The 18,226-nt window shown below is 39.5% G+C and overlaps 2 protein-coding genes across 5 annotated transcripts; both read right to left on the bottom strand.

Moving 5' to 3' along the window:
- Positions 1-1,724: 1,724 nt before the first annotated feature.
- Positions 1,725-3,398, bottom strand: nol12 (nucleolar protein 12). Its single transcript, XM_055195144.2, has 6 exons — positions 3,238-3,398; positions 2,838-2,943; positions 2,716-2,764; positions 2,475-2,617; positions 2,313-2,392; positions 1,725-2,040 (listed from the first exon to the last, which is right to left on the bottom strand). Exons 1-6 carry the CDS (start codon positions 3,321-3,323, stop codon positions 1,839-1,841), a joined length of 666 nt encoding a protein of 221 aa, XP_055051119.1. The 5' UTR covers positions 3,324-3,398; the 3' UTR covers positions 1,725-1,838.
- A 634-nt stretch (positions 3,399-4,032) lies between these two features.
- srebf2 (sterol regulatory element binding transcription factor 2) lies at positions 4,033-18,207 on the bottom strand. 4 transcript variants are annotated; one of them, XM_055195140.2, is made up of 21 exons: positions 17,950-18,207; positions 14,496-14,710; positions 13,962-14,103; positions 13,724-13,875; positions 12,954-13,046; positions 12,466-12,618; positions 12,035-12,313; positions 11,806-11,920; positions 11,564-11,715; positions 10,295-10,496; positions 10,024-10,199; positions 9,653-9,902; positions 9,382-9,548; positions 8,560-8,731; positions 8,011-8,116; positions 7,787-7,896; positions 6,985-7,117; positions 6,686-6,851; positions 6,406-6,582; positions 6,232-6,331; positions 4,033-6,136 (listed from the first exon to the last, which is right to left on the bottom strand). In XM_055195140.2, exons 1-21 carry the CDS (start codon positions 18,029-18,031, stop codon positions 5,931-5,933), a joined length of 3,348 nt encoding a protein of 1,115 aa, XP_055051115.2. In that variant the 5' UTR covers positions 18,032-18,207; the 3' UTR covers positions 4,033-5,930. The 4 variants fall into 4 exon arrangements, with proteins under 4 accessions (XP_055051115.2, XP_073713980.1, XP_055051117.2 ...); XM_073857879.1 differs by having other exon boundaries at positions 4,033-6,133; XM_055195142.2 differs by lacking the exon at positions 12,954-13,046.
- Between the last annotated feature and the right edge of the window lie 19 nt (positions 18,208-18,226).

Here is an 18,226-nt window from a genome sequence, read left to right as displayed (position 1 = left end):
CTAATAGAACAATGACCTTAAGTACACAGCCATACAGGAGTGAGTTAGGGACCACTCTGTAAATCTCCCAGACCAGTGGTTCTCAAACCTTTCAGCGTGCGGCCCCCCTTGTGTACAGTACATCTCTTCGTAGCTCCACCAAAGAAAATGTATAACATAAAATATTACAAAACAGAAAATTCACCAATCCAGTTGTGCAAAGCTTGTTGTGTCAGATTCAAAAAGACTCCTAAAGGTGCTTCATCCAAGTACTGAGTCAAGGGTCTGAATACTTATGTCAATGTGATATATACATTTACAGACAATTCTAAGAAAGATCATTTAAATGGTTATATTATTAGGCTGAAACATAACAAAATTAAAACCATAAACACAACATTAACACAGTGACAGACACACAACATACCAGAGATCATAGTAATAATAACACAGGTGATCAGACAGACAGTGAGAGTTTGTTACCTGAGCAGCAGAGGAGAGTCGACTGAGATGAAGAGACCGCATGCTTCCTCTCTCTCTTAATCTCTCTCTCTCTCTCTCTCTCTCTCACACACACACACACACACACACACACACACACACACACACACACACACACACACACACACACACACACACACACACACACACACACACACACACACACACACGTCCCATTGGTTGCTCAACAATAGCTGACAGTGAGTCTTGTGTGTCTGTCCATCTGTTCTATGTATTAAATATCAGCAGCTTTTAAATGAGACTTCTGCTGCAGATGGTGAACGACACACATCGCTCTTATAAACACTAAACATTAACACTGTAAGTGAACACAAAGTCACATGAAGGAAAGTAAAATAACTCCAAAACATAAAGTCTTAAAACATTTTAACTTGTTTTTTTATCTCAGAACCTAAAGAAACTAAATGTGATGACAATGTAGAGAAATCCAATTACTGTACCATCAGCGTTAAAGGTGACAAAGAATGCATTGTAAAATTTTGTTAAATGTGCAAAAATGATCCAGAGTCAGTCTTTCATGTCCATTTACAACCCTAGGATTTGCCTTTATAATGAAATGGTCTATTATTACTTTATTTAAAAGGGTCATGAATAATAATGAGGACCGCTGCTCTGATTGGCTGTTTCTCCTTCAGTAGCTCTGTGTGTGTGTAAACAGATCTTATGTTTGAGTCTGTATCAGATTTTGAGGAATAATCAATTGTTTGGAGATTGTTAATGGACGTTTCTGAGTGATAAGTTTGTGTTTTTTTCAGTATAGACCTGCAAAACTGTAACATCAACTTCAGCCTAAACGCTAGCATATAGCATTAACTAGCATATAACACTAACTCGGTAGTCACAACTTTGTTTTTAGCATTGTAACAACATTGTAATTAATTTAAAGTTGGGGCGTTCATCTGGACTGTAACATCACAGTTGGTGTTATGTTGAGATTGGTCTGTTTTCTAGCTGTCTTTTGAGGTTTACATAAGGAGGAGGAAACAATCGTGTTTGAGGGTCAAGATATGTCATTATCATGTACAGAGAGCTTGTATTATTAATCTACGTCTACAGTAAATACAGTTTTACATTCGACAGCACCTTTAAGTGATGGTAGTACAATAGTAATATGTTTTTCTCACAATTTAAATAATGAATTTTATTCACACTACAGTTACATAGAGGAGGGAATATTAAACATAAATTGTATTGATGTTCAAGAACAGTGAATATATCAAATATTCAGATGAAAAATCTATTTTTAATGTCTTTAAAGTATTACATGAAAAATACAAACATCTGCAGTGTGTTGAACATGTGACCCAAACACATCACATGACAGTCCTGTCTGTCGGTCAGTCTTGATGTCGCTCGTTCCTTCCCGTCCGCCTGCGTCTCTGCTTCTTGGTTGTTCTGCCAAGGCGGAGTTTGTTGTCATGGATGGCTGACGACTTCCTGTCAGTCTGAGAATGTTGCCGCCTCACGTCCTGTTTGCGTTTCTGTTTGCTCTTCTTCTGTTTAGTGCGACTGTGAAGCGACGCCGTGAGGGACTGAATTCTACAGAGAAATATTTGAATTAATTTTTTTGTATTTAGTATGACCCTAAAGAGCCAGCACAAGAATATAACACAAACAAAAACAGCTTAAATGAGAGCGTGTGGTGTTTAGTGACAGTTTTGTGTCAGGCACTTAAACTCAAATCTGTGAAGATTATCAACAACTACAAACACTCACTGATGCATATAACTATAATCTCAATATTGACATTTAATTCATCTCTGTACACAATCTAAAGACTTAACACACAGTCGCTCTCATGATGAGCGTACTTTTTAGAGAGGATGGGGTTTCCTGCTTTCTTTGGAAGGGACTTCACTCTCTCTTCATCATCTTCATCGTTTTCAGTCGTCTGGTGAAACAGACAAGATCACCTGAACATCTGCATTTAATCTTATCAAATCAGACGATTTTACACGCTTTGATTTCCTCACCTGGACTTTTTTGGGTTCAAGCAGTCTTGCACCTGACAAGTCAAGATCACTAATGGTCGTCACGGTAACGGTGTGGTTAGGGTGATCGTACTGAAGACACTCGGTGGTCGCTGTGACGGCGTCTTCCAGTTCATCTGCCTCATCTGCACACACACACCCACACCCACACACACAGATTGTGTTATTTGTGCTAAGCTGTTAAACACATCATCAGTATTATTATTAAAGTTATAAAACTCACCCAGAGCTTCTCGTCGCTCCTTCAGCATCTTTATATATTCCTTGTGTCTCTGTAAGAAAATCAAAAACATTCAGCTGCTGCTTCACACCTGACATCATCATCCTCCTCCTCATCATCATCACCTCTTCTCTGACTCTCTTCTGCTCCTCCTTGATTTTCTTCTTCATCTCCTCCAGAGCAGCTTTCCTCCGCTCCACTTTCCTCTTGTGAAATCCTGTGAGGAATTCTCTGATAAACACAAACACACAATTCATCTCCATGAGTTCAGTAACAGTTAGTGTAAAAACAGTTTCAGCATCTCAGTGTATTTTAATCTCTTCAGTCTCTCTAAGTGTTAGTAAAAAGCTTTGTTCTTAAAAGTTGTTTAACTCATACAAATATCCGCATTTATTTGTGATATAATGAGAATACAACTGAGAGTTTAGATGTTTAAATGACGCACGTTAACTTTATTAATTTATATTGAATGAAATCTCCACAAACACAGAGAATCAGATAAACGCGATGTTTAAATCAACTTACTGTCGATCTTTATCATCAAACATTAGCACACATTTACTCTGCTTCTTTGATTTCGGTTTGTATTTGCCGTTTTTCACCATTTTCATGAGTTTTCATACACACGTGAGCAACACTCTGAGCGGAACACCAACTTCCGGGAACTACAGGAAATGTCAAAATAAAAGACGGATGCTTTTCAAAATTAAAGTTCCAAAAAATATGCTAATGGAATAAGAAATTTTTCTTGAATTTACTTAATACAAGAAAAAATTTATCACAAAAATGTCTTATTCCATTGGTAGATTTTTATTCTTGTTTTAAGCACAAATTCACATATTTTTTGTCTAAAAACTAGACTTATTTTCTTAGGTCATTTGCTCATCAAGAAAATACATCTTGATGTAAGAATTTTTAGATATTTCTACTGAAAACAAGACAAAAAAACTAAATAAGAAAGTTATTTTTTTGCAGTGTACTGTCAGTATTGTCAACAGTGCAGTTTTTATACAGCAGTATAATATTTAGACATAAATATGAGTGTATAATTATGTCATAAGAGATTATATTAACAAATGATCAAACCAAATGCATGTTTGTCATTTGAATTCATCATGGCTTAAAGACTTCCCTTTAATTAAAAAAACATGGTTCCTGTAGTAAAACCATAGTAACCACAAAATAACCACAGTTTATGGTTTAATCATGGTTAGTGTAGTAAAACATGAACACAGGAAAACAAAACTGCATTTATCAGAAAGAATTAAGTCAAAACATGAACAGGTGTGAGACTCCAGACATTGAACACAAGACACGTGCTGGTTCTTCAACGGCATCTGCAGTTTTATTAAAAAACAACAACAAATCAAATAGAAATAAAAATCCACACAAAGAAACAAACATGAATAAGTCAAAGTGTTTAAAACACAAGCGGAACCTTGAACACTTAAATTATGACAAAAACAATAAAGACACAAACATGTTTGTTTTCCTCCATTAAGATTGACATCTGTGTGTGTGTGTATATAAACACAAAACCTTTATATGATCTGCCTGGTATAGCTGTTTTAAAAGTCCTGATCTAATCTTCATCAAATAACACAAAATACTAATAAAGCAAAAGCACAAATATAAGTGAAAGCGCGTGATTTAAAATCATCATGTCAAACTCAACAATTATCCCTCATAAACACTCTACAAGACTTTGGTCTCTACACACTTCTGTACAACATACATGTGTGTGTGTTTGTTTATATGTGTAGGTGTTTGTTTGTACGAGTGTGTTTATGTATATATATGTATATGTATATGTATATGTATATGTATATGTGTGTCTGTGTGTGTGTGTATGAATGTGAGGTAGCTGAGGATGCTGCTAAATATGAAGAGTTTGGGTCCAAAATGAGATAACTCGTTTTTTTTTTCAATTCAATTCAATTCAATTTTATTTATATAGCGCTTTTCACAAGTGTTAATTGTTACATGAGAAGATGTAGAGGAGAACACAGAAAATCAATAGATAATATAAGAAGTAGATATAGCGGCTAAGGTTAAACCGTACAAGCGAGCATATTAATAATGTAACGTATACAGTAAAGTGCTAAGTTAAACCAAAGTTGACTGACTCTCCCTGGGACGAAAAAAAAACCCTTTTTAAATATTTTATTATTGTGTTTTCCAATTAATAATAATAACATAATAATAAACATGTTTGACAAACATTTTAACGTTTTTAAACATTTTTATCTGGTTTTGGACCCAAACTCTTCATATAAACCGGTCTAGTCCAAGCCTGAAATTATTGTGTTTTCCAATTAATAATAATAACATAATAATAAACATGTTTGACAAACATTTTAACGTTTTTAAACATTTTTATCTGGTTTTGGACCCAAACTCTTCATATAAACCGGCTCTGAACCAAGTGTGTGTTTGTGTATTATGTGTGCATCTAATATTCACATCATGACTACCATATAGCTCAAGCAAATTAATGAATAATGTGTGTGTGTGTGTGTAACACTATACCTCACTGCAACATAAAAAAAGGAATAAAAAAACAATTTTAGGACCATATTTATGTATTTTTGCAGTGACTTTTAGGGTAATTAAGCACAATTTTCACCAAATTCCTTTTTACTGTAATACAAACCTGTTCTGATCTATAATGAAGATCTGATGACATACTTTATGTGTTGAGGTTATTTAATGTTTATCTATTGGCTGTGAGTCTGTCTATAAAACTGTTTTAGACGATTCAAAGACACTTTGTCTCAGCACTAGAAGTTTAACATTGGATTTGTGTTTTTTTGTTTGTATCTTCTGAAACACATGGTGTGGTTTCCCGGACAGGGTCTAGTCCAAGCCTGAAATGTTGGTTTGATCTGTCTTTACTGAAAACAACTTGCACTGAGATATCTTCAAATATTTCAGTGCTATAGTTTTGTCTCAAGTTGTACACCAGTGTTGTTGTTTTTTACTTAAATATTAATATTAAGACCAAGTCCTGGATTAATCTAAACCCTGTCTGGAAAACATTGTGTGAATGCAACAAATCACACTCGGATAATCTTGAGACAGAGAAGATCAAAACTAGCTGACATATTTCTCAACACTAACTAGAGAAGGTGAAGATGTATCGTATTGAGATGTGTCAGAAAAACATCGACTCTTCTCAAGCCTGTGACACACTGATGTGACATGATGTGTGTGTGTGATTATGATGCAGCGATGGTGGTCCCTCCACCCAAACGCAGGAGAATCTGCTGACAGTCCTGCAGTGACCGTCGGTCTCCGACTCTCTCCAGCGTCCGTTTGGCTTCGGCCAGCAGTCGAGCGCGGTGACCGGGAGGCGTCAGTAACGGCAGCGGCAGGTGACGACACGCTAGCAGTATGACGTGAGCTCTCTCACGCTCGCCATCTGCTGCTGTGCACACAAACAACAGCACATCAATGCAATTCATAGCTGCAGTTGTGTAATTGTGCGTTCTGCGTGGCAGTATTTGACGTGTTGTTTACCTGCTGTTGTGTAGTTGTGCGTTCTGTGTCGCAGTAGTTGATGTGTACGTGTGGGACTGGCTCCGGCCATCAGTCTGACGGTCGTCTCGTGAAGAAACAGCTGAGGTCAAACACAAACGTTACGATGTCATCAATCGAGACGTGTTCAAATACAGAGATGGGTTCAAAGGTCACCTTGTGCTGAGCCTGTCTATGGGCTTGTCCGAGTCTCCGTAAAGAGCTCAAGTCTCTTTGGAATCCGGCCAACTGGGATCCAGGGGCGGGGCCGGGCTCTCCATTAGACACGCCCCCACGCTGCCATAGGCTGGTTCTCAAAGTCAGAAGAAGATCACAGACCAGAAGCTCCACCCCCTGAGAGACACATCAGACACAAGTTTCTTTCTTATATAATGTGCATCCCAGAATGCATTGCAATGAAGCAAAAACTGCTGTATTTTTGTATACGTGTGAGTACCTTGTGTAGCCAGGTGTTGTTGTGAGACTGTGACACACTGATGTGTAGATGAGCACTGGAGCGCTGACAGTGAGTGAGACAGCTGGAGATCCCTTCACCCTTCTGAGGACAAACACTCATCTGAACCGCTTTACACAGCGCCAGCACCGCCTTCGGCAGCGGATGACTGATATAAACACAAACACAGAGACACACACACACACAGACACACACACACACACACACACACACACAGGGTTAAAGGTGAGGTGTTAAAGGCAAACACAGAGCAACACTTCTTCTTGACACACAACACTTACTCTAGAGTATGAAGGGCTCGGGGGATTCGCTCCGCCTCTGACAGCAGTGACCTCACAGACGCATCATCACCCTGCAGCCAATGAACCGCTGCCTTCAGCACTAACGCCCACCAACGGCACACAGGGTCTCTCACTGATCAGAGGACAGAATAACATCAATACTCATAGATAGATGATGAAGAGCATTGCATTAGCAGAAGGTCGTGAGTTCAAATCACTGATCTATAGAAATGACCGGATTGAGTGTGATGTCACACGTGTGAAGTCACCACGCCGCCATACTGGTATACCCAAACATTATATTAAATGAACAGGACGTTATGAGACTTTAATGATAAGACACAACTTTATCAGTCTCTGTTTATATCTGAAGTCTCTCTGTACACTATTACAACACAAACATCCTAAACAAATTTACTTTACAACTTATTCAGAGAAATAATACTGACTGTGTAGTTTTAAAATAAAAACACTTTATTTACACATCTGTGTCATTAACAGAATTCAGCAGCACTCACCTTAATACCAAACAGAAACATTGCAAATAACATCAGAAGTAACAATTCATTCATCCTAAAACCTTAATCTTGTGTGACTGATACGCTGTGAACTGGCTGAATTTACATCACGATTTGCTGGTTGGCCGCTTGAACTCTGCGCTGGCTTCACCTCATCCTGATACATTAAGTTATATGAGCACAATCCAGTCATTTATAAACATCAGTGATTCACACATACCTTATACTGCACTGTAAGTCACTTTAGATAAATAAAAATACAGTGAAGGGGAAGAGACACAAACCTGGTGCTGTGTTGTGATTGGCCAGTGTAGGGAAGGGGGCAGAAGAGGGGGTGGAGTCTTCAGTGCAACTGTTCAATAACTGAAGAAACTCCAAAACTCCTGAAAACTCTCTACAGACACACACACATACAAAGAATAAACACACTTGAATGACAACACAAGCTATATACATTGCTATGATGCTCTGAATGTGTGTGTGTGTGTGTGTGTGTGTGTGTTCTTACCCAGAATCCTTTGTGTGTGTGTTGTTTTGTGGTTCTATCAGTGTGTGTACGGCTCTCTCTAGTAGTTTCTCACAGAAGCAGCGGTGCAGTTGTGCGATGGGATCGGCTATAGAGACACACAAACATATTAAAGCACTCACACAATACTTTTATAGTTATGATATGAAGCGTTCACACTAAAGCTGCATTTAGACTAACAGCGACTAGCAGAGCGACGCGATCTCATTGATTTGAATGGAAGCTTGGCAACTTCTGGTGACACGAGTGACGTTGAATGGGGCGTGTCCAGTCATGTGACCAAGCTGAGAAATACTTAACTTTAAATATTATATAACTTTATGCAAATTATCAGCGACTTTTGGGGGCCACTACCAATGAGAACGAAGCAGTGGAGTTCACGAAATCCGTCTCTCAGTGGACATTACTCATTTGTTTATGACAGATTTAGAAACGCCACTTTTGAACAAGACGAGCGACACACAGCAACAAAGTCCCTTATAATGTGATGGTTTGCATAGTATGAGTTCACCATCAGTGTGTTTATTTTACCTTCATCTCTCTGAGAGGTGAAAATCTGCTCGCTGCTCTCTGACCTCACTGACCAATCACAGCTCAGGAAAAACTGACGGCCCAAAGGTGTAAAGATCCAGCGCAGACAGTCTGGGAGGGGCTTAGAGTCTGATTGACAGGCCAAACTCTCAGCACAACTTAACAAATAACCCTGAGAGAGACACACACATATCATATCATATCACAATGTTTGTGTGTGCGCGTGCGTGTGTGTGTGTTAATGTGTGTTATTGTGTTAGTGTGTGTGTACTCACAGGTTGAGAGGTGAGATGGCATTGTGTGTGTGTGTTTTGTGTGTATTATTGTGTGTGTGTGTGTGTGTGTGTGTGTTAGTGTGTGTGTTAGTGTGTGTGTTAGTGTGTGTGTGTACATACAGGTAGAGAGGTGAAATATCATTGTGTGTGTGTTATTGTGTTAATGTGTGTGTGTGTGTGTGTACTCACAGGTAGAGAGGTGAGATGGCATTGTGTGTGTGTGTGTGTGTGTGTTTTGTGTGTATTATTGTGTGTGTGTGTGTGTGTGTGTGTTAGTGTGTGTGTGTGTGTACATACAGGTAGAGAGGTGAAATATCATTGTGTGCGTGTTATTGTGTTAATGTGTGTGTGTGTGTGTGTGTGTGTGTGTGTGTGTGTGTGTGTGTGTGTGTGTGTGTGTGTGTGTGTGTGTGTGTGCGTGTTATTGTGTTAATGTGTGTGTGTGTGTGTGTGTGTGTGTGTGTGTGTGTGTGTACTCACAGGTAGAGAGGTGAGATATCATTGTGTGTGTGTGTTATTGTGTGTGTGTCTGTGTGTGTGTACTCACAGGCAAAGAGGTGAGATGTTTTCCCAGTGCTGTTCTCAGGCTCATGGCTGCTGTCACAAAGATCTCAATCTGATCATTGACTGTAATCTTCTCTTCTGCACTTTCAGTCAGATTGACAGCACTCAGAGAAACACACAAACCCCACAGAGGACTGCGCTCCAGCTTACCTGCAACACACACACACACACACATTAATATACTCTACATACAAACACATACACAACAATTCACACGCACGCACACACACACACACACAGAGACACACACTTACCTGTGAGCTGTAGTTGATTGAGTTTATGATAGACCATCGCTGCGTCCCGTGAGCTCATCTGTGACTCCTCCCCCTCTTGCTTTCCACCAACCAAACGTACCAGCCAGCCCAGAGGGGCGGGCTTTCGCAGACAGTAGCGAATCAGATTCCAGGAGAGAGAGCATGTGATGTCGAGTGAGGTGGTGGGCAGAGCTCTGGATAAAACTGACAGACACGTCTGAAGACTCACAACCGCACCTGAATAATCACCCTGAAACACACAGACAGACAACACTTCAAAACACATCACCTGTCTGTCTCTGCGTGTGTGTGTGTGTGTGTGTGTGTGTGTGTGTGTCTTTATGTGTATCTGTCTGTTTGTGTGTTCTCACCCTGTGCAGCTGCAGGTCGGCCTGCTTGCGATGTCTCCAGAAGCGTACTGATTTGGGCGAGTGGAGGGGCGTCACCGGTTCCCAGAGATACAGAACTCGGACACACCCCCAGACCACGCCCACCCCGCTCAGAACCCACACCAGAAACCATGGCAACACAAACCACAGCCACTCCACTGACACATAGAGAGAGAGAGAGAGAGAGAGATGAGATCAGATCACAGAGTACAGACGTCTGATCTCAGATCAGAATCAGAAAGTCAAATCTTACTGAAGTCTTGCGTGTGATCGTTGAGTGAGGAGAGCGAGCGAGAGGATCTGTGAGCGACAGACGGACTCCATCTCTCCTCTGAACCCAACAGAGACGGCAGAGGATTGAGAGATAAACAGAGAAACGTCAGAGCGCAGAGAAGGAGACGAGAGCGATCCATAACACCAACTGAAGACGGAGAGCCCGGCTCACTCTTCATCATCTGATACACAAACACACAAAATACATTCATTCATATATTGCTTTTTATTTTGTTTTCTGTCTGCTAGAGCTCGTGTGATGTCAACAAAAACTAAAATAAATCTTTTTTAATAACAAAATTAGGCAGTGTTGAAGTTTTGATTTGAACTGATTATGATGATGATGATGACATTGTGAGTTTTAACACATTAAAAATAAACTGTGACCGCTGACTTCATAAAGTGTCCAACATTTCATCTTATTACTTATAAATATCTAAAATTTCTTAAATTAAGATGCGTTTTCATTAATGAGCAAAAACACCTAAGAAAATAAGTCTAGTTTTTGGATAGAAAATAATTTACAATTTAAGTGAATTTGTACATAAATTCAAGAAAAAAAATTCTTACCACATTACACGCATTTTTTTTTTCTTGTTTTATGCACAAATTTACCGAGCCCCTAAGGTGACATTGGAGTAAAAAAATCTAAAGTTTAGTTTGATGTGCTCATGCAAAACCTTCATGTGCAGAATTTTTTTTTAAGTTTAGTTACGCATGCTCGCACGTGAAACTTTCGCTTTCACGTGCGCGCGCGATAGTTTCACGTAAGCGCGATAGTTTCATGCAAGCACGCGAAACTAAACTTTAAAAAAAAATACTGCACATGAAGGTTTTGCGTGAGCACATGAAAGTAAACTTTATTTAATTTTTGCTCCATGTCATCTTAGGGGCTCGGCACAAATTCACCCAAATTGTATTTTTTTGTCCAAAATCTAGACCTATTTTCTAGGTCATCATTTCTTAATTTAAGAATTTTAAGATATTTGTACTGAAACCTTTTACACTGCAAAAAATGATTTTCAAGAAAAAATATTTTATTTTTTAGATATTTTTACTGAAAACAAGACAAAAACACTAAGATTTTTTTCTTATTGAAAATCAATTTTTTCAGTGTAGAAACATGCAAACCTATAAATCATATTTCCAAAATGTGTAAAGTTAAAATCCTTTAGTGTTTTATTGTGTATAATATGATATAGTAATATAAAACGATTGAAGTGTAATATGTGAATGTGTTGAAGGTGACCTGCTCGCTGTCCATCAGTGGACTGCTCGGTTCTGAGTCCACACAGAAGGGTGAGAGCTGAGACGGAGAACTGGAACCCGAATCAGACGGAGGAGGAGAAATAAATGCTGCCTCAGGCTTCAGATCATCAATATCAGACAGACACACAGACTCTATATAGAGAGAGAGAGAGAGAAGTGAGTGATGTCACTGAAGACTGATGATGTCATTATGTACGTACGTGTAAGGGTCATGTGACTCACTGTTCTTGTGATTGGCCATCTTCAGTGTGAGGTTCTCCTGTCGGAGTTTGTGGTTCACCTGCTGCAGGTATTTGATGTAATCGATGGCTTTACGGAGAATGCCAGATTTATGCATCTGTGACAAAAACCCACAGCCAATCAGAGAAAGGCTTTTGTCTTAAAGGGACAGGTGATCAAATATACACACACTGTACACATATAACTTCCCATCATGCACAGCGAGACAAACCTTGGCATCATTGCCCATGACCAGATCACGGAGCTCCAGGATTTTGTCGTTTATGGATGAACGGTAGCGTTTCTCTATGATGTTGTGCGTTGTCCTTCTCTCGCCCTCTTTCACGACGACTCCTGTTCCCGTGGTAACGGCCACGCCCTGATCCATGGCCATACTGGTCCTGCATCCGCTGTGGGTGCTGTTACTGGGTGACATCTGTTTGATTGGCAGTTTGTCTCCGCCTCCCATCATAACGGGGACAGTGGTCAGAATGTTGCTGCCCATTAATGTCTATGAAAGAGAAAGAGATTGATTGATTTAACTCAACGCTCATTCTGTCATAAAGAGCACATTTAAAAAATACATTCATAAACATACGAGGCAACATTTATTGGAGCGTCTGAATGAAATGATTTTCAAGACTTCTCACACAGATGACTCACAGGAACTTGTAGGGCGGTGGTCTGTATGGGTGTGGTCAGGGTGGTGATGCCCGTTGGGTTCTGGACCGTCGAGAGAACTCGAGTCCCGTCCGGTTTAAGAGTCGTCAGAACCAAAGAATCTGTTTTCAAGATCTGAGGCTGGTGCACCAACACCTGAGAGCCAATCACAAAAGAGCATCACACCAGAGCTGATCTTCAAGAGCCAATCAGGAAAGGGATGGACCTTATTCAGTAATACTATATTTGAATCTTTATTAAAATGGTTACCATTTATTAAGATGTATTTCATCACAATTTCACGAAAGGTTTATAATTAGGAAATATCCACAATGCGCTAAACCTATACTTTGCATTTATGTGTTTTCTTTATAAAAATATAGAAACACGCCGTTTAATCCCACGCGGAGTGAATAAGAAAACGCAGGTAGTCGGCATACGGTTATGTTCTTTATTTATTTTGAGATGTTAAGAGAAACAATCATATTTACCTGCTCCGCTGAAAGACTGTTCTCCATTCTGTTAACATTAACGGAGAAAACGCACTCCTCTCCGTGTTTTTCCGGCAACAACAATAGCCGGATCTAACAAGAACATCTGGATTTAACATTATTTTACTAATAGTGTAAGCTGACTTGATACTTCATTGCTGTTATAAGTCTCACATTGCTTGTTTTAGTGTTTAATGTTTAACAGCTATCTGCTCATTATAAACACTGAACAGTGGCGTATAATAAATATCTAGCATGTTTAGCGCTGCATTGTCTATAAAATAAACTACAGTAACACACTGACGCTAACACATTTCTCATGATGTGCTGATGCGGGACACGTCTAAATAACCTACGAGTCGTGGAAAATCAAACAACCCGGCGGTGTCTAACCTACGATCTGAATGGCCAAAACAATTCAAACATGTAAATGTTCATGTATAGTTGACATTAAAGTCTAAGCCTTAACCCTGCGAAGATGCATTTGTTTTAATAACAAGGTTTGAATAGCATTTTATCTTTATATAAAAGATTGCAGATGTAATATTGGAGTAGTCGTGCACATCTCTACTCTCTACTACACGCCCGTATCTCAAACTACTCTGCCAACGTTCTGTGTTTTACAACAGAATATATTATCCCACAATGCAATGCACACGACGTTAATCACGACCATATGCAGATTTTTTAACAGCTCCATACGTCTGAGATGAGGTGACAGCAGCTGAGGATTATGGGTAAACGTGTATACGTGTGTATGTGTGACGTACAGGCAGTTGTTGAGACACCGTATGCATAGTGGCAGGTGCGGTGGAGAGCGTCTGGATCGTCTGACCGGTCGAAGTCAACACACGCTGGTGCTGGATTGTCATTGGCTGAACCTGTTGTGATGTCATAATGCTCTGCATCTGTGGTTGGAGGACTGTAAGGAGGCAGAAAGACACGCAGTCATTGAAACCACTTCTGTTGTGTTCTCTTCACGTGTGAATATATTTGTGTGTCTGTTACCCTGAAAGCTGGCGCTTGGGTTCTGCTGACAGATGACTTGGTTCTGAATGAAACGAGGTCCTGCAGCAGTTGGAGTGATCATCACCGTTTGTGGCTGCGCCTGCGTCTGCACAGCAAGCGTCTGCACAGGAAACGTCTGCACCTATAGAGAGTACAGCATAAACCCAGTGAGCACAGCTGTCAACCAATGAAATCCTTGGGAACATTAATTATTAACGACAATATTTGTGGTCAACATCTGAGAGGCATAAGGAGTCTGTGGTCATTGTGTGAAGGGGTGTGTCAGAGCTCACTGGTGTGAGGGGTGTGGTCAGGGCAAGATAACCTGTTGTCAGGATGTGAACGATGTGTGAGGGCGTGGCCAAGACGTGAGGGGTGTGGTCATGGGATGAGTGGGTGTGGTCAGAGCTCAGTGTGTGGTTGGGGCAAGATAACCTTTTGTCAGGACATGAGGGGTGTGGCCATGGGATGAGTGGGTGTGGTCATGGGATTCGGGGTGTGGTCATGGAATGAGTGGGTGTGGTCAGAGCTCACCTGTGTAATGGGTTGTGGTCTGGGCTGCAGCAGTGGTGGCGTGCGAGTTTGTGTCTGGCTGTTGGTCTGCACGGGGGTGTGTGGAGGGGTCAGTATGGCGTTTTGGGCCGTCTGTGGAGGTGCACGTAGAGGGGCCAAAGAGGCGCCGGTGCCGCCCATCTGATCTTCAAAGAGATCTGGGAAATCCACCTGATTGCTGACAAACTGCAGCATCTCTGATGGACACAAACAAACAGAAAAATATAAGTGCACATCTGAGTCAACAAAAAAAGATCACCAAGTGTACAGCTGAAATCTGTCATGACCACGACACAGCGCAAAATAAACATCAAACACCACTGACATCATCATCATCACACACACAAACTCTCCACTGACATCATACAAAAACACACACACTAGAGTCAGAAGCTCTATGTCTTGTTTTTGTTTGTGTTAACATTAAATATAAGATCAGTCCTACTGACCAACAGTCATTCAGTGCTACAGGAATTCTTTAGACATAGCAACAGTAACTAAAGGGGGTGGAGTTTAGTGAAGATATGTATAAAGGCTAGATGTCTCGCTTGTGCTGCTGGCCAATTGAGTGTAATGTCTGCATTTGGCGGCCATCTTAGGACAGGGCGCTCGCACACTCGTAGCATTGAGTTTTAATGGTGCAGGTACTTTTAAATGACCATAACTTGCTTAATTTTTTATAGATGATTTTCAAACGGTTTGGTTTGTTATAAACGTCAAAGATGACACTGCATACTTATACTAAAAAATAAAATAAAAATTCATGAAACATGTTAAAGCCTCCAGAATTTATTATAGCCACATTAATAATGTTTGTTAGAAACCAAACTGTTTGAAAATTGGTAGAAATTTGAGCAAGTTATGGTCCTTTAAAAGTACCTGTACCATTAAACTCAATGCTATGAGTGAGCAAGCTGCCTGTGGTAAGATGGCCGCCAGGTGATGACGTTAGAGACTCCGCCGTAAGACATCTAGCCTATACAGATCTATGCTCCTGAGTCCTGACCCTGACCGTAATGAGATCTAGAGATGAAGCTGAAGCCTTGAACTCAAAACACACATCAGACCTTGAGATAAAATGTGTTGTGTTTAACTTTAGTCGAGTAATAACTGATAATATCAGATCAGATGAGATGAGAGTAAATGAATGTCAAAACCAAACAACTCGCAATAAAACATCACATCACACAAATCATCTACAGCAGACATCATTACAACCCTTCAGTGTCACACAAAGAGTAAAAGGATTTCTATAAAGTTGATCTAAACAATGACATCTACACTGATTCCTATCACATTTAACTAGCCAATGTCAGTGTTATCTAATATAAACACAATTCTTTATGGTTAGGGTAAAGTAAGATGGTTTGTGTCAAGATTACAAGCAAGTACAGTAACGCCAACATTGAAACCGAGCAAAATCCCCTTAAAGTTTTTAAACCAGCCAGTCAAACATGTTACTGCAGTTTTGGCACACACGTTTCTCTGAAATGGGACTTTGTCACAAGACACATCAGATCTCACAAAGCCCATTTCAACCCTTAACTCAATTCTGACCAAATGTATAGTTACTGCGCTTTGACTTTGTAGGGCAGTCTAGTTGTCACTCCTGTATTTAGCCATTTTCACAAAAACAATACAGAAAATACACAAAAATGCATCCGGGATTTGACTTCTTAATACGCTTGTGTTCACACACACTTCAGAAGTGACAACCACATTCACACACCTGGAGAGTTTCAGGAGGACTCACAACCATATTTACACAAATGTGTACAGATTAGAAATAAAAACAACTGTAACAACAAACTTCTGTAAGACATCACTTCACTTCTGAGTCAGATCTTTAAACTCAAGATATCTTTAAATAACCTAACAAAGATAACTTTAACTGATGTACATTACATATGCAGCTTGATATTTCCAGATTGTTTTAAACTCCGCTAAGAATAAATAACAACAAAGTACTTTTAACGTAGTTTATTTATATAACAAGCAAAAACACATAGATTAACTAGGAAACCAAAACATTTGTTATTTTCGACGAGGCATTTGTTCAAGAGATCAGTTTAGCAACTAGTCAGACCAAAAAAACAAAACCAGAAGTAAAGTTCGGATCCAGACGTGTATCACTGGTCCGATGAAACTGTCTATAAGCTAAACATTTTCATCATTTCACTTTTTTACAGAACAAGAAACCAACACGCAGGTCTGAAAATATCATTAATGTCTCTCCTATAAAACATAATTACAATAGGTTTGATTTTTACAATTATATTTTCTTTCCACAGAGACGTGTGACGGCATGAATCTGATCTGTCTGCAGGCGTGGGCTGGGATACGATTCATTCAAATAATTATCATCAAATCATTTAGAAAAGTGTTCAAGAATAAAACTATAACATAAGACCTGACCTATCATGAGAACTAGTGTCACACCAGAAGATAACACAAAACACATCATGACATTTATTACACAACATTAGAAACACAAATGAGAGATTTGGGATTGTTGGGTTGTTTAATTATTTAGTTTGACAGGTGAAAGATTGATTCTCTTTTATTATACCACGGGTCTGTTGAATGTTGTATTCTAATTGGCTGAGAAATGTTCGGTGGGTATGCATTAATTTCTGATAACCGCACACCTAACTTGTCAAATGTCTTAAAAATAGGCACCAGAGCAATGTTTGTGGTAACTGTGGTATAAGAGGAATAATTGACTCCGGTCCTTTGAATTATTTGAAAATAAGGCACACCCGCGGTATAATTGGGTGTGCATTATTTTCTTATAATTTAATGGCCTGTCGTCAATTATTCCTTACTTATTGTGCAGATATATTTTTAGATTTCTATTGAAGATGACTGGTGTTGAATTAAAAGTGAGATAAAATAATAAAGAAATAATAAAGTATGAGAAACATTACATCATCAGGAAGAATATGGATTGATTTAAAGCTTGACTTTTTTTTGGGGGGGGGGTTGTATTATTTTTATTATTTTAATAATAACTGGTTTAAAACGATGATAAGTGGGTGTGTTTACTACCTTTAACGGGTAAAACTTGAACCCATAACGCATAGTAAACATCAGGTGTAAATAAAACACAATAAAAGACCACACATATCACATGACGTCATCAAACATGTTTGTGTGAAGAAAAAAATATTTCTTAAACTCTATCTGGTGTGAAATAAAATGTTTGATGGGAAGAACTCAAGAACATATTAAAACTTGTACTTTACTGTTAATTTTAACACAGATGTTTACATGAAGATGTGTGTGTGTCAGTGTCATCATCATCATCATCATCATTTGTGTGAACTGAATCGATCACATTTGTGTTTACACATCATCTAATCTCATCATCTCTAACTTCATGTAAACACACACACAGAGTCGAGAGTTGAGACGCGATATCGGTTCGGTTTCTTACCGTCGATGTCTCCGAGTGTGAACTCATCGCCCAGCTCGGATAAAGTCTGATCCATAGTGTCCATAAATCCCGCGCCGTCCATCCTCAGCGCGGGATGTCACGTGTCTCTCTCGGTATATTCGGCTAACGGAGATCAGTCAGAACGTTTGAAGACTTTATAAACACAAATCTCACAGCGGTTCCGGTGTCGGTCGAGTGTCTACAGAACCATCGCTGCCATCTTGCTTTCCAGCGGTGACGTCAATCACAAACAATGATGCTCTCATCTGATTGGCTC

This window comes from Misgurnus anguillicaudatus, chromosome 19, assembly GCF_027580225.2.
Source record: "Misgurnus anguillicaudatus chromosome 19, ASM2758022v2, whole genome shotgun sequence".
NCBI classification, from domain to species: domain Eukaryota; kingdom Metazoa; phylum Chordata; class Actinopteri; order Cypriniformes; family Cobitidae; genus Misgurnus; species Misgurnus anguillicaudatus.
Note: the sequence above shows the minus strand (reverse complement) of the source record. Positions and strands in the feature narration are given on the sequence as shown.

Excerpts from the sequence above, each read along its gene's own strand:
- nol12 (XM_055195144.2), bottom strand. The coding sequence starts at position 3,323 with ATGAAAATGGTGAAAAACGGCAAATACAAACCGAAATCAAAGAAGCAG. Across the intron at positions 2,944-3,237 it reads TTTGATGATAAAGATCGACA|AGAATTCCTCACAGGATTTC; the intron begins GTAAGTTGATTT and ends TGTGTTTATCAG. Across the intron at positions 2,393-2,474 it reads TTGAACCCAAAAAAGTCCAG|ACGACTGAAAACGATGAAGA; the intron begins GTGAGGAAATCA and ends CTGTTTCACCAG.
- srebf2 (XM_055195140.2), bottom strand. The coding sequence starts at position 18,031 with ATGGACGGCGCGGGATTTATGGACACTATGGATCAGACTTTATCCGAG. Across the intron at positions 8,117-8,559 it reads CACCTCTCAGAGAGATGAAG|CCGATCCCATCGCACAACTG; the intron begins GTAAAATAAACA and ends GTGTCTCTATAG. Across the intron at positions 6,137-6,231 it reads GCACAACTACACAACAGCAG|CAGATGGCGAGCGTGAGAGA; the intron begins GTAAACAACACG and ends TGTGCACAGCAG.